A 16,590-nucleotide genomic window follows, 5' to 3' on the forward strand; every position below is an offset into this window, starting at 1 on the left:
ATCCCAGATAAAAATTGATCTTGTTTGGAGTAATACAGTGTTATCTGATAACTCCACACAATTTAACAAGAAAGTAAAATTTTGTAGGCCCAAGAGAAAATTGTTTTATAATGTACTGTTGTTAATATTTTGATTTTGCTAACCTAGTGATCAGATCCTCTTGACAAGATTGTTAAGGTGTTGGTTTTCCTATGGTCAGATTTACTTTGAAGTCTCAGCATTGGTCTAAGCTAAGGAATGCTGACAATAAATGAAACTCACTATAGACTGTCTGTGTGGTAGCTTGTGATTTTGCACTAGATATCCATATTGAAGGAAAATACTTGAAATTGTTACCACGTTTTTATCACTTAATAAAGAAGATGCATATCATTCCTTTTATAAATTGAATTGTCCTTTGATCTTGCCGATTCAAATATTGATAAATAGCATCCTCTTCTCTTCATGCATTCTAATTTCGATTAATACAAGTTATCGATCTATATTTTTCTTTGTTTTTCAGAACTCAGTTAGTGCCAGCCATCTTGTAATGCACAAAAAACTCCAAGAGAACATTCCTCATTACTTGGAGAAGAATCCGGACATGAGGTTGTACTTTGAACGTCTGGTGAAAGCTAACAAAAAGCTTTTCCTAGTCACCAACAGTCCTCATAACTTCGTGTGAGTATTGGGAAGAAATGATCTATAATGTTCTTATACAATGAAAATAGTGGTGAATCATATCCACAGTAATTGTGAACTATCATCAAAGGCGTTTTAGCTAACATAAATGAAGGGAGCCCCTCAGATTGGCCTGATCCGATAGATCAGCTTGTCTTGCCTGTAAAATTAGATGTATATAACCTAAAAGGTAACCTTCATTATGTTTTAAAAGTAAAATGAAAGGTTAGGGAGGTTAGGGGGTTTCTTTTGAATCGCAATATGTTGATATTATTTGATTTTTTTTATTTCAGTCAATAAACACAAATAAAGAAAACTTGAAATACTGGACAATTTTATCTGTTCCAATTTCCATGGGACTATTTCCGTGGGGTTGAATGTAGTACAGAATATGAAATACTGTATACAAATACAAAAAAACGCTATTTCCGTATTTGCTTTTCCTACTATTCTATCCCTATACTAAACTATTCCTTGGAATTGTTAATTTTCTATCAGGAATAAAGGCATGCAGTGGATGGTTGGGCCAGATTGGGAGTCGTTCTTTGACGTCATCATAGTGCAGGCTCGCAAGCCGATGTTCTTCACCGACGAATCGCGTCCGATACGACTTTACGACAAACACAGCGAAACTCAACTGTGGGACAGAGTCACCGCACTCGAAAAAGGAAACATATACTTTGAGGTAGGACACAAATATGTCACTCACCAGAAAATGTCATTAGTCATGCCACATCTCTACCAATTCAGTTATTATTGATGTATGTTGCAATACTAACCACCACATAAAAATGTAATAATTTCGATTTATGGGGAGAAAATGGATTAGAAATTAATAATTTTAGTTTGCTTCGATTGAGTAATAGATAATTGAATTAGAACCTCTCTTTCTCTCTGATCTGTAAATGGAATAGAAAGGAAATTCTGTTCAAAAAATCCAAACCAAAAATGGATTGAACAGTTATCCTTATATTAGGGGAAAATTGAGACTTTTCTTCCTGAGGGGAATGTTTGGAGCCCTCGGCCAAACCAAGGACGACTATTCTCCTATGGGAGAATTCCTTTTTACCTTGATCTACACAATTTTTTTCTCCACCACAGCTAAAAGCCATACTTCAATCATATCCTAAAACTACAGACGTGAAACCACAGTATGTTACAGTTGAACAACATCTCAAGATAGTTTCTTACCTGTGGTACTGAGCTCCTATTAACACAGGCAGGCGCTTAGAGAGTTAGACATATAGAGTTTCTTCCCATATTATTTTCATGGAGTTAATTTTAGTCCTAGGGACCACTTTACTCCCTAGGACAATAGAAAGTTATTCCTATAGTTTTTTGTAAAATCAACAGTTTTTTGGTTATTTAAGAAATACAATTTTAAACGGCCGCCATTTTATTTTGAGTTTGAAAAATTGTGTAACTAAGGACTTTCGAACTGTTTAAAAATGATATTCGGATATGTTTCGTACCCAGGAACAATGCTCTAGAATATTGGTGGGGAGTTTGGAAACACCTTGTATTATAGATTAAGGTTATGGGATGAATGGTTAAGGTAATATTGAATTATTTAGCTGAATCTTTTAGTTAACCTCAGCGAAAGAAGCAGTTTATAATAGTATGTCTTTTTGCAGGGTACCGTAGCCCAGCTGCAAGACATGACGGGTTGGCGAGGAAGTGAAGTGCTCTACTTTGGCGATCATCCCTACAGTGACTTGGCCGATGTCACCTTGGAACATGGTTGGAGAACTGGGGCTATAATCAGCGAGCTAACTGTCAGTTTTTTATCAACAGTAACATTCAATATGAACTTGATCAGAATAACAATCAATCAATCATATTATAAACTGTAAACCATAAAAATGCAAACTATATTCTACTTGTTTTGGTTGAAAGTACATAAATTACAATAATAAAATCTGCTTGTGTTGGAATGTCAGAGCAGGAGCTGTTAGTTTCTGTTTATCTCTTATAATATTTTCAGAGAAATTTTAGATGATTTTATTGAAATAGATAATGTAAATGTTTTTTAAGAGTTCTTCCGTAATTATTACTAGGTAATAGAATTTTTGTTCAATTTTTTCAGCCAAAATTGATAAATCGTTCAAACCGTTTATTGTTTTGTGTGGAAGGTTTCATTTCATAAGCAAATTTTTGGCCTCAGTAATCATTTTTCATTTAGCACTAGTTCAATTATTATTATATTACCATTTCACACAGACCGTACCTTGAGATGCTCATACATATTAGGAATTTGCAATTATATGCTCAATATGTCCAAATTGTTCTATTCTATATTCTATTCTATATATTGTTAGTAAAATGTTCTGTTTTTGCTAATTAATAATTTTAATTTTCAAATATTTTGTGAGAATAGAGTTTATAAGTAGTCCTATAATCATTCTGTAAATTTGAGAAGTTGTAGATTTTGGCAGAAGCCTGTTGTGCCTTTCCCATTGTTATAATATATAATTACATAAAAAATGAGATGATGTAAAAATAGAAAAATAATTCAATGGAGTAGAATAAAAGAAGTTTGTTCCTTGATCAGCTGAATGCTACATGGATTTATATTCTTTCTTCAACATCTTTGAGGCATTCGAAACAGCCAGGAAATAGACGAATTTGGAAATATTGAAGAAGCGAAAAATTGAGTACAGTAGTAAATTGAATATAGTTCAGGAAATTAGTTGAAATAATTAAATGATGAGTAACTCTCATTCATACGATGTACAGGTTATTGATTTGTCATTTGAGTAAGCTCCAAGTCTGTTACTCTTGAGCAATTGAGAACTCATTACTATCGCAATTTTTAATTTAAAATCTATTATGCTTGATCGGTCACAAGAAAAGAATTTCAGGTATTAATCCACTGTAGGCATAATTTACTTTACGTATCATTATTTCACTGAAACAACATTTCGATTTCAGAATTACTTCATGTATTTGAATTTTAATACCATCATTGGTTTAGTGGTTTAAATTACTAGAATTGAACTTTTTTCAGCATGAAATTGAAACTCTGAACAACGTTGAATTCAAGAAGAATGTGAACTGGCTGCAGATGTTGACTCAGCTGATTGAAGACTGGCAGGACCATGAAGACGCCGCCACAATTGCTGCTGTCAATGAATGGATCAAGGAGCGTGATCAGCTTAGGTATGACTTCTTTTCTGATTGCGATAGATAACAATTGAATTTCCCACTAGGAATTTCGATTCTATTATTTCTGTAAAATAATTCAACATTGGAAGGGAAATGGTATGATGGATCTAGGGAATCATACATTATTCTTCAGTGGCCATACACAAAACACTTTTGGAACCGGATTCCTTGTGCACAAAAACTATAAAGATAGAGTAATGGACTTCAATGCTATCAATGAAAGAATTTGTGTATTTAGAGTAAGAGAAAAATTCTTCAACATAAGCCTGATCTGTGTACATGCGCCAACAAATGAAGCAGATGAGAATGAAAAAGATTCTTTCTACGAAATGTTAGAAGAAATATCTAGAAAAGCTCCCGACCATAATACGAAAATTAAAACTTGGTGACTTTAATGCTAAAGTTGATAGAGAATTATGCTATCGGCCAGTGATTGGTATTCACAGCTTACATGAGGAGAGTAATGTCAATGGACTTCGAATGATAGACTTTGCTGGTGATAAGAATATGACAGTTAGTAGCACATACTTCAAACATAGGGACATACATAAAATGACTTGGAGCTCGCCAGATGGAATAACACAAAACCAAATTGATCATGTTTTGATTGATAAAAGGCATGGCTCGGACATATTAGATGTGGGAAGTTACAGAGGGGCAAACTGTGATACAGATCACTATATCGTTAAAATTAAGTAGGCAAAGAATTAATAACATGAAGAAGTTCAAAAGTGAGAAACAAATGAAATTTGATAGCAAGAGGTTGCGCAGAGAATATGGAATTCGGGAGGCATACAATTAAAAATTAACGGAAAAAATGGTGGAAAGAAGTGAAAGAGAAAACAACACAGTGGAAAAAAGTGGGAAAATTTCAAGCAGATTGTTACGGAAGCTACACTGGAAACGGTTGGGTATGAGAAGAAGGAAAAGAGAAATACGTGGATGGATGATGAGTGTTTGAGAGCATTGGAAGAAAGAAACTTGGCAAGAATGAGAATAATAAGTCGGAAAACGAGGGCCGCAACTGCATCCTTTCAAGAAAAGAGGAGGCATGCAAGCAAGCTGTGCCGCAAAAAGAAGAGAGAGTTTGAAAAGAACAGGGTTGACGAAATTATGGCTTTTGCTGGAGAGAAAGAAGTTAAAAAGATGTATCTCCGTACAAGAGAAGGGAAGGCTGGTTTTCAACCTCGAACTACTTTTTGTCAGGATAAGGAAGGAAATTTGTTGGGAGGGGAAGAGCTGATTATGCATAGCTGGAGAGAATACTTTCATGATTTATTAAGTCAAAATATTGAAGAGGAAGATGATATCAATATTATTGGCTCAGATCAGTTTATTGAACAACCAACAATGTGTGACCTGAAGGAGGCCTTCCAATCGCTCAAAAACAATAAGGTGCCGGGAGAGGATCTTATAACGGCCGAAATGCTCAAAGTAGGTAATGAAGACTTGATGGAATGGCTACTCCACTTGATAGATCAAATATGGTAAGAAGAAGTAATGCCAGTAGAATGGCAAACTTCCATAATATATATCACATTCATAGAAAAGGCAGTAGAACTGACTGCTCCAATTACCGAGGTATTGCTTTGCTGAGCATAGTTTATAAAATACTAGCAAAGATAATTGGCAAGAAGCTGAAACCCTACTGTGAGGAAATACTTAGAGATTATCAGTGTGGCTTCAGAAAAGACAGATTGTGTACAGATCATGTATTCACAAAGAAGGATGAGGATCTATGAAATATTTGGGAGCTAAAGGTTTTGAGAAAGATATTTGGCCATGTATATGTTAATGGTGAATGGCGAATACGATCAAATCAAGAGCTGCGTGATCTGTACCAGAAATGTCAAATTGTTGACGAGATAAAACTGAGGAGTTTGAGTTGGCTGGGACACGTTGAGAGGGTGAGTGACTCAAGAATTGTAAAAAAGGTCTTGAGGAACAACCCAGGAGGGAGAAGACTGAGAGGACGTCCGAGAAAGCGTTGGCTGGAGGATGTGGAGGACGACATTAGGAAGCTGGGTGTCAGGGGATGGAGACGTAAGGCTGCCGATAGAGACGAATGGAGAGGTTTTTTGAAGGAGGTCAAGGCTCTGAATGAGCTGTAGCGCCAAGGAGTAAGTAAGTAATTCAACATTATTGATATAAAAACCATACATTATATTTTACAGTTTTGCCTTATATTTTACCATTTGGATGTGAACCGTACTCCTACTAAGAATTTTCAAAACTGATAGATTATTGTTTGTGGACGATTTCCTCCACACTCTTTTAATTTTTATCGAATTATATTACCAATCACAACTGTGATCCAGTTAACACTTATATTCATTTTTTGCAATTTTCAACTATATAACGGTCTCAGTGACCGTCATATTTTTTCTGCCTTTTCATAAATAAAGATTACAATAATTGATATTGTTACTCGCATTTTTTTTTTTTTTTTTTTTTTTTATCACATTACTATTGCTATCTAGTCTTGAGACTAATGAGCAAATTTTATCAAACCTAATTTACTAATTGTATATAATATGGACTACAGTGAAACTCTCTTTAGAATTTCTTACTGCTACCTACTAATAATTATTATGTACATCTATTAACTGTACTACTTAAGCTAGATTTCACTCAATCACTGCTCTGCTTTTTCACTAGACACCACTTTCACTGCACACCAATTCAAATGGTTTCCTTCTTTTCAGTCTCCGCACCAACCCTCCGTTGTCTAGCAGCTGGATTGCTTCGACGTTCGTGTGTTGGTGGAGCCGTTCTTCATGATTTTCTGCATACCTTTGAATCTCACAGGATACCATGTTGACTCCCAGGTCCCTATGGATGTCGCTGTTCCGCACATACCAGGGAGCATCAACGATGTTTCGGAGCACCTTGTTCTGGAATCTTTGTATGATGGTGACGTTGCTCTGTTTGGTGCAGCCCCATAGTTGTATTCCATAGGTCCAAACAGGTTTGAAGATCTGCTTGTAGAGGAGCAATTTGTTTGGTATTGAAAGTGATGAGTTTCTTCCAATAAGCCAGTAGAATTTCTTGTATTTTATGTTCAGTTCTTCTTTTTTCTTTTTGACATGCTCTTTCCAGCGAAGCTTAGCATCAAGAGTCATACCTAGGTATTTAGCTTGATTTTCAGGTGGTATATTAATTCCATTGATGTTGATTGGAAGGTACACAGCTCTCTTGTTGGTGAAGTTAACATGAATCGACTTTTCCTCATTGAGCTTCATTCTCCACTTTTTGGTCCAGTCTTGTATCTTGTTGACAGATCTCTGAAGCTTCGCTGTTGCAATACCAACATCACTGTCTACTGCTAGTAGGGCGGTGTCATCTGCGAACGTGGCTGTGGTATTCTCCTCCAAATTAGGGATATCACTAGTGAAGAGAAGATAAAGGACTGGTCCTAAAACACTTCCTTGCGGAACTCCTGCTTTTATCTCTCTTAGATCAGAATATGAATCTTCATATTTGACTCTAAAGTACCTTCCTGTCAAATATGATTGCAATATTTCTGTAAATTGCTTAGGAAGCATTTTCTTCAGTTTATAAAGAAGTCCCTCATGCCATACTTTGTCAAAAGCTTGCCCTATGTCGAGAAAAACTGCTGAACAAACCTTTTTTTCTTCCAAGCTCTTCTCTATTATATTAACTATCCTATGTACTTGATCAATTGTGGAGTGTTTTTTTCTGAAACCAAATTGATGATTAGGAATTAATTGCTTTCTCTCAATTATTGGCTTGAGTCTACTCAATAATATCCTCTCAAACAACTTTGATAACACAGGTAACAATGAAATTGGTCTGTATGAAGCTACTTCATGTGGTTCTTTTCCTGGCTTGAGTAACATTATAACTTCAGCTACTTTCCAGACTCCTGGTACAAATCTGAGTCTGAATGAAGCATTCAGGATGTTTGTTAGCTTGATGAGTGCTTTCCTTGGTAGATGCTTCAGGACTAAGCCAGTTATCAGGTCAAATCCTGGAGTTTTCTTAGCATTCATAAGTTTTATTTCCTTTCTCACTTCTTCTACTGAGACATTCATTAGTTCTTGATTTTCCTGCATGATGTTACCTTCAATTTCTAGATCTTCTTGAGCTGCATCGTTTGGCTGGAAGACATTCACAAGATGATCAGCAAATGCCTGTGCCTTTTCTTGATTATTCTTGGCCCATTGTCTATTCAGTTTCCTAATAGGGGGAACTTGTTGGATGGGTGTTTTTATTTTCTTAGAAGCCTTCCATAGTGAGTAATCAGTGTTGCCTTGTCCTGTCAAATTACTCAAGTAACTGTTGATTGATTCATTTTTAATAAACTGTATCTCTCTTTTCAGTTCCTGTGTGAGAGTATTCAGTAATATTTTATCTTGAGGAGAACGTGAATGCTGCCACCTCCTTCTAGCTCTTCTTTTCTCTGCAATCATTTCTCTTATTTCCAATGGATAATTATTTCCTACTGTTCTTCGTTTCCTAGTCTGCGGAGTATTACACCAGGCTGCCTGTTGTATATCAGTAACAAATTTTTCCAGCTCCTCATCTATTTGATCTGCAGTTGTTAATGGTGAATTCAGGTTAATTCTTTCCTCCAACACTTGCTGAAAGCCATCCCAATCTGTATACTTATTAACTAGTGTGGGATAATTATTTTGTTTTTGTAAAATAGTGTCACTCAACTTCAGAATAATTGGAGAGTGGTCTGAATTGAGATCAAAACTTTCCTCTACTTGCAAATAGTTTACTGAAATGTTTTTGATTATGAAAAAGTCTATGAGATCAGGTATCTTACTTGTATCTGTAGGCCAATAAGTTGGTTTTCCAGTTGAAAGAGATTCACATCTTGACTCTCTTACAGCTTCGTAAAGTACCTTGCCCTTATGAGTTGTTAATCGTGATCCCCAATGAATGTGTTTTGAATTGAAGTCACCGCCAAGGATAAATCTCGTTCCCAACATATCAAACATTGATAGATGATCTTCTTTTCTGAATGAATATCGAGGAGGACAGTAGACAGCTGCAACTACATATCGATAATTAACTGCTTCCACACATACTCCTATCAATTGAATTCGTTCAGTTTCTAATTTAACGTGTTCATTATGCTGAATGCTCTCTTTGATTATGATTGAACTCCCCCCTCTCGCAACATTGTTGGGATGTAAGGCGTGGTAGGTCCTGTAACCTTTAAATTTTATGTAGGACTGTTTTGTAAAGTGAGACTCAGAAATGAGACAAATATCTACATTATCTATGTTTAGAACTGCTTCCAATTCCAGTTGTCGTTGTAAGAGTCCATTTGCGTTCCATTCCATTATGTTTAGTGAACAAATCATTTTGGTTTTTGTTGTCTATTATTGTCTAATTTCTCGATGCGAGATTGAAGGGATGAAATTATTTTCTCTTGTTTATCAAGTTTAGATAAGATGAGCTGTAGGATTTGTGAGGTGTCTTTTACTTCTTCATTTTTCTTCATCTGCGATTTATTTTCTTTGGATACGATTTCGGCGAAAGTCATTCTCTTTTCTGTGGGCCTACTTTGATGTTGAGTGGGCCTACTTTGAGAATTAGCCACATTCCGAGCCTGAGAATCGACAACATTTTTTGATGTTATATTCTTACTGGCTACCCTACTCGAGTTACGTATTTTTTGTAACTCAATTGCTACAGAGCAACCACGGTAGCTTGCAGGATGAGCTTCACCACAATGAATGCATTTCGGTAGTGCTTCACTAGGTTTCGTACACTCCTTTGATGCATGTTTTCCAGCGCACTTCACACATCTGGCCTCCTTGTTGCAATAAGCCTGAGTGTGGTTGAAAGCCTGGCAACGCTTACATTGAGGTATTAGATTAACTTTCTTCAATGCTTCAACTTCTACTCTGCAACCCAGAATATGTTTAAGTTCAAAAACCTTCTTAACATTCTCTTCTGCGCTGAACGAAACCATGAACATGTCTAATGGTTCTTTAGTTTTCCACTTACTCGCATAACAATAATTTTTATCAATTTTGTGAAGTTTCTGAAATATTTGTCGAAGTTTAATATTGTACATTCCTTGTATTTTATACATTCGTTGTATTTTACAGGCAAGACATCAAATGCGTTTTCAACGAGCAATTTGGCAGCGTGTTCCGCACTTATCACAATCCGACCTATTTCTCAAGACGTCTGTTCAGGTTTGCTGATATCTATACATCTAGTGTTACCAACCTTCTCCAATTCTCTGTGCATCACACTTTCTATCCCAGGCGCGGTGTCATGCCACACGAGTATACCTCTCTTTTCGTTTGAACTAAGTTATCAATCTATCAATTATCTGTTAAACTCCCAACTCTATCTAATCTATCAACTTTCGTTCACCCTATCCTATTATTAGCAAACACTTTTTGAATAATTTACTGTGTAATATGTTCACTCTTCTGTATTGCATACTCAAACATATATCATCTGTTCAATTCCAACTATAACCCAATATCTTAATCTTCAAGTTAATCACCTCATGTCCATTTATGATAATTTTATAATTTATCAACAATGGATTGTTAGGCCGGTTGCAGACGAACCACTATCGCATGTGGGATGTGGGAGCTACTATTTTCCTCCTGTGGTACCACAAACGCAGCGCACATGGAATGCATTGGCAGGCATGGCAGTGGCACTGATACTTCCACTCTCTGCGTTAGTCGCATTGTTCTGTGGTATGTCGGTCCCACATCCCACATGCGATTGTGGTTCTTCTGCAACCGGCCTTATTATATAATTGAAGTAGCCTATCTGTATTTCGTAATTCTTCTTATATGATTATAATATGAGCTCTGATGTTCCCAAGTATAATAATTAGTTATTTGTGTAACTCAAATTTATCATTCAATATTGTCATTTATGTCAATTGACCAATTTATAATTCATTGTGTCAATTATCACTCAGTTATTCTTTTTAATTAAGTTAACCTACAGTTTACTATATCATTGGCAATTTTTTTATAATGTGTTAGCTGACATGTCTGCTCGTATCCCATACCCATACTTTTATTATTTCTTGAACTCAAACTTTATTTTATCAATTTATGTTCATTCTCACTCGATATATTTTTCCATTTTCATGATTAGCCTACCATTAATTCATTTTAGGACTGTTACCATGTTACGCTACTTGATGTAGTAGTCTAATATCGATTTGAATCACGCTTTATTATGCTAATTATAAATACATACGTTTCATTTTATTTTGTATTCATCATCTATCATTAGTTAATTGTAGCATAGTTTACCAAGTCAAACTTCTTCGCGTCATTAATATGTTAGCTTTCATGTCCCTGAATCTTCTAAACCTCAACTATAATCGATCATGCTTATTAACACATGACCATAATATTTGCTACTCTCATGACCATCAGCTCATTCAAGTATTGCGATTATATCACTGACGATATTTGTGTCAAGCGTCTTTATGTGATAATACGAGTTTATTAGCTTTATTATTCCTATACTTTAATTGTTTGTCCCTTATCTATATCATCCTTTGTAAAATTGATTTGTTCATGCCAAATCATCAGAATTAATCATATTAAGAGTAAAATAGGATATTTTAATTTACCAATAGAAACAATGTTACCTGAAGACCCGGTTCCATGCTGAAAGTACCGGCATCAAAGATCTCTCACTCTCCATTTCTAAATCATTGTCTCGTTGATTGAATTGTTTTAATTGGTGATAAGCATCTCAGTTCATTCTTTCCTAGAAATCCAAGTATTAATCAAGTAATTATTTAATAATGCTCTGGTAATTATTAGTTATAATCAGGTAAAGTTCCTAATTGAAAATTTATATAAATTTGCCCAACAGGTTTGTTGAAATATTTTAACTTGAGAATGATTCTTGCCATAGCATTGCTATAACGCTGTCATTGTAACGATTTGCTCCAAACCAGAATTTCATTAATTTTTATCTGGCCTGGAATCAATAAAAATCTATCTCAATCACAGCATACATTTGCTAAGTGATTCCTTGTAGGCAAGCAAAGCAAAGTAAATGTAAATTATGCAGATAATGCTTGACAGACATGGTATTATTTTCCAAACTTCATTCGCTGTATTATCAAATGAGTGGCATACTAACTCATCTTCAACAATACAACTTTTACCAAATACTTCCTCAAAATTAAATTCCTCGATTAAAGATTTTCTCGCTTGTGTGAGAAATAGTATTTGATATATAAATTGGCCTAGAGTCATAGGTTGTTGTTTTTTATATACAATGGAAAGTAATTTTATTTTAAATTACAAGCTTATACTACACATTTGCATGCTCGGTATTAGTTTCATGTTATGTGTTTATGCAGGCTTCTGAATCATTTTAGAAGTGAAAATAATTCATTTCTGTCGTTGATAGATTCATTTTATCTAGGTTTTATATTGTTTATTTATTTTTTGTTGTTTTTATAAATATTTTCATGGAGAGGTCCACCCTGTGAAGTGTTATCTGTGACAAAAGTGTTATCTGTCTTGGAGCATTCATATGCTTTCTTCTTAGCTCTGAACATAAGTATATATTACTCCGAGATTAGATTAAATGTGTTTAAACATCTCAGTACTTCCTTGGTAAATTATCAATTATCTAATATTCATTGTTCGTTCTCTACTTGCAACTGCCAATAATAATCAATCATATTTTATTATTTATATAAAGTAATATATTAATAAGTATTATCTCCGATTCTCCGATGTCGGATAAAAATAAATAATTTACACTAGTCTTTTGAAGACAATAATCAAAACATGAAGAAAGTAAGTATTGTTTGTATAATATGTTACATCAAAATTAAAAAGTCTAAAGCTTTGTTTAATAAAATTGGCATTATCATTTTCAATCCCAGAAAAGGCAAATAATTAGGGATTTTATGCCAAATAGATGTTTTAAATTTAATTTGTAATCAATTGAGTTGTTGAGTATAAATTTTGGGATACTTTGCTTACAGCCCCGAATTTTTTCCATTTCGAGAGCTTAACCTCGCTGCATAGTTGTTACCGTTTATTCAAGGTATTCACCGATTGTTCAATTCTCATCCATATGAAAATTAAACTTCCACTGAATATGTTTTATTGTGTTGTTTTTATGTAAGTGTAAAGTCATTGTGGGAGCCTGAACAGTCTTAAACTGTCTCCAACAATCTATTCGAATAGCTATTGCAGATTCATTAAATTCTAGTTGAAATTATGTACCTACTGATTTATTCACAAAGCTCTGTCGACTTGCATGTAATCTTGATTATAACGTTGAAATCAAAATTATCTATTGTAGCCTATGTAACAATACTATTTATGTTGTATTGAGCTACTTCTCATTGCAGCTACATTATAATGATCGAGAAAAATTATCGCTGTAGATTTTCCAATTTCAATCAATTGTTGCTACCATTTTCCCTTCCAAGTGCCTTAAGTATTATTGAACGACAAAATAAGTTATTGAAGAACTTGCTACTTCTATTTAAAATTTTATTTGCTAAGTTTATTTCTTGACTTATTTTATTATCATTGATCGAAAAATGTTTACATTCAAGTAATTATTTATCTTCGTACATGTATCTTCTTCGTATAGATAGAAATTTAGGATCTCAAATATCTGGAAACTATAACAATATGTAAGAGCTTGTCAAATCTTCAATATTATACTTTGCTGAACTTGTGTTGTATACACAGTTTAATAAAAAGAAATTATATTATAGATATATTTGTTACTTGTGCCATAATGGAAATAAATGTTTATTTTTCGACATTTTTATGTTTTTAATATATCAATGTGATGATGCATTGACATTTCCATAAAATATTCCAATAATTTGTGTATAGATGTTGGCATAGATATTATTTCATGTTTTAAAGAAATCATAATATTGTACTTCTTCTGTACAATTTTTAAATAAGGAATTTCATGTGAACATTCAAAATCATTTACTTTCAGTACTCCACCTGCATTCCATTTTCCGATACATCAAAGTATCAATGCTCTTGTTTTATTTGTAATTTAAGAATATGTTGAACACTACAAGTATTATCTACATTATACACATACGCACATGATTTTTAAAACTACACTATGCTGTATTCTTTTTTGTGGTGTGAATAGGACGAGTTTTTATCAATTCTAAAAATTTCAGGGTTCACATTCAAGTTAATGGAGAAGGAACGTTCAAATACCAGAATCTGGGAAACCAGAAGATACTGGACGTTTTTTATTTACTAGGATAAATGCTCACCAACTATTTCATAACACCCCTGTAATTCAAAAATATTGATTACCTATATCATAGATATCAATTTTCTCAGCAAAACTTTATGTGAAGCTATTTTATTCCAACAAATTGAATAATAAATAATAGAGGTCAGTGCCTCTTGATTAAGAATTTTTCCTGCAAGGTAAACGTGTTATTAGCGCCAAGTTTATGCATGCTCTGATTGATTTGGAATTCGCAGGGTTGAGCTATGTTCATTTCTACTACATCAGAATACTATTTCACTGCTGACTAATATATTCACTTCAAATTGTCAGCACTTGTCAATGGGGTGCGTTTTTGCTATTTATAACGATTGCTGACATTAAAGTTAATCTCACTATAGTAATGACCTCGCTAGGACAGGTTATTTGAATTTCATTTACCAAATACAATCTCCTTACAACTTATGGATTGAATTACAAGAGCAGCAAATGACATTCCAGCATATCTTAACTTGAAGATGTTTGCATTTATTGTAATCCAACGTGATTGATCTGCGAGATGATAGTTTAAAGGATAAAATATGATCAACTCTAATAAAATTAATAGTAATTAATTCTCCGGTGAACAAGAGCTGTGAGATAATAGGTAGGCCTACGCCTATGATGATATGAACATTTTCTTCATTGTGAAAGTGAATATTTCAACGACATTCTTGCATAATTCTTCAATGAAAACGTCTGAAAATTTCTTTCCATGATTGAAGAGAATACATTTTTCAGTTCGTAATTTTCTATTGCTAGTCATCGTTTTTTTTATCCCGTTCACTTCTGTATTCCTTCTTTCCCAGTTGTGAGGTTCCATACACTTCTTCTTGAATGAAATGGAATCCATCACCTATCTTACAAATTTTTTTACAGTACATTAGCATTTATTAGATACTTTTAAAATATTTTTACAGCATTCTACTCAATGCAACATTTTTTCCTCAACGCTCAATAAATCTGTAATTAATTTTTCATATCTTCTACCAAGAACAAATAGGACTTCAACCTGTTTTGATTTGTAACAATTGCATTTCTCTGTTAAGCTCCTTTTTTAATCTTCGTCACCCTAGCTTGTATATCTTTTATCAATGTACTGTGCCCTTGCACTGTGCCACACTGAATTCGTCGATTTATGATTTGGTTTGCCTAGAATACTCGTTTCATCTTTAGTAAAATACACGCTAAACTCTCAGAATTCCTTATAACACCAATGCTTCTCAAAATCAACCAATGACAGTTTGAAGTAGGTTTATACAGTTTATAGAGTTAGAAGTTGGGAGCTCTTAACCTGTTGAATCCAAAGAGATTGTAAATAGATAGATTTTCAAAATAAAATTAAAAGTAGGGGTTAAGTCTTATTATGGGTTCACTTGGAAAAATACAGATTTGATGGCATGTGTTCTAACCAGGGCAGGGGAATCCCGAAGATATGAAGTCCAGTTTGAGGTGTGGGGAAAGCCAATGTCAGCAGCCGATTCCCACACATCAGACGCCCCCCCCCCTTTCCTCCCCCCCCACCAATGCTACTCCATCGGGATGAAAACCAGAGTCAGCTGCAATCTCTCTCCGGCCGCTATCTTCAAACTGTCAGCATTGGCTGAATGGGAAACACTGATGTTTGTCTGTAAGGAATGCTGACAGTTTAAAGTGAGCCCCACTACAAATGCCTTGGACGACTGACGTCAATCCAGGTTCATCTTGCAAGTTGGTCGAGTTTTTGCATCTTTATGATCTGACCGAAAGTCTCTCGCTGTAATCAACGTTGTAATCGCTTACCTCTTAAACTCTCATTTCGGGTTTCGAGATTGGAGAAAATAAGAAAATGTGTTTTGAACTGAAAGTCGAGCAAAGTGTTGAGGTGGTTACAATGTATCAACTCTATAAAATTATAGGATGAATTGTAATTGTATTAAAATTAAAGAAACTTTGTTTTGGAGCTACTGAAAGGCCTCTCTCTTCACTTCTCTTCCAATCGATGTGCATAAGTTTCTTTATTTTGAGTATAGACTAGATTAGATTCAATTATTTTCGTTTTGCTGAGGGTGATGTTCACATGATCTTATGCATCGGTCATGAGATGGATGAGAAATGAGTGTTCCAACATGTTCAGGTGTGTTTCGAACCATCAGGAAGCGTTTCTTCTCCAAGTAGAGTAGGATAGTAAGTATAGAATAACATCAAGACAGGACCATAAATCGACGGACTCCAATAGCTCAGTTGGATAAGACACTATCAACATTTTATATACTGACAGTCACAAAATAGTAGTTATAATATTATCAGCGTATGGCTTTCAATGGTGGGGAGACCCAAGGGGAGACCTTGGCCGTATATAGTTCAAAGTTCCCTAATGGAAAACATTGGGAAACCGGACACTAAGGCTATAGTGAGCACAATACTATAAATTTACACTTTTCACTTTGAAATACAATTCTTTTTTAAGTTAAAAAATCCAAATATATATTATAAAAACAAAACACATAACCACTGAGCCAAATA

The 16,590-nt window shown here is 34.5% G+C and overlaps 1 protein-coding gene across 3 annotated transcripts in view; it reads left to right on the forward strand.

Moving 5' to 3' along the window:
• The window catches only part of LOC111049851 (5'-nucleotidase domain-containing protein 3), a 32,636-nt gene extending 19,031 nt beyond the window's left edge, over nt 1-13,605 (forward strand). For all 3 annotated transcript variants that reach the window (XM_039434816.1, XM_039434809.1, XM_039434814.1), the window contains 5 exons: nt 503-660; nt 1,159-1,345; nt 2,295-2,435; nt 3,668-3,819; nt 9,918-13,605. In XM_039434816.1, the coding sequence (XP_039290750.1) occupies nt 503-660; nt 1,159-1,345; nt 2,295-2,435; nt 3,668-3,819; nt 9,918-10,122 (843 nt within the window). In that variant the 3' untranslated portion in view covers nt 10,123-13,605. The remainder of the gene's footprint in view (nt 1-502; nt 661-1,158; nt 1,346-2,294; nt 2,436-3,667; nt 3,820-9,917) is intronic.
• The last annotated feature ends 2,985 nt before the right edge of the window (nt 13,606-16,590 follow it).

This window comes from Nilaparvata lugens, chromosome 1 (genome assembly GCF_014356525.2).
Source record: "Nilaparvata lugens isolate BPH chromosome 1, ASM1435652v1, whole genome shotgun sequence".
In the NCBI taxonomy this organism is placed as follows: Eukaryota; Metazoa; Arthropoda; class Insecta; order Hemiptera; family Delphacidae; genus Nilaparvata; species Nilaparvata lugens.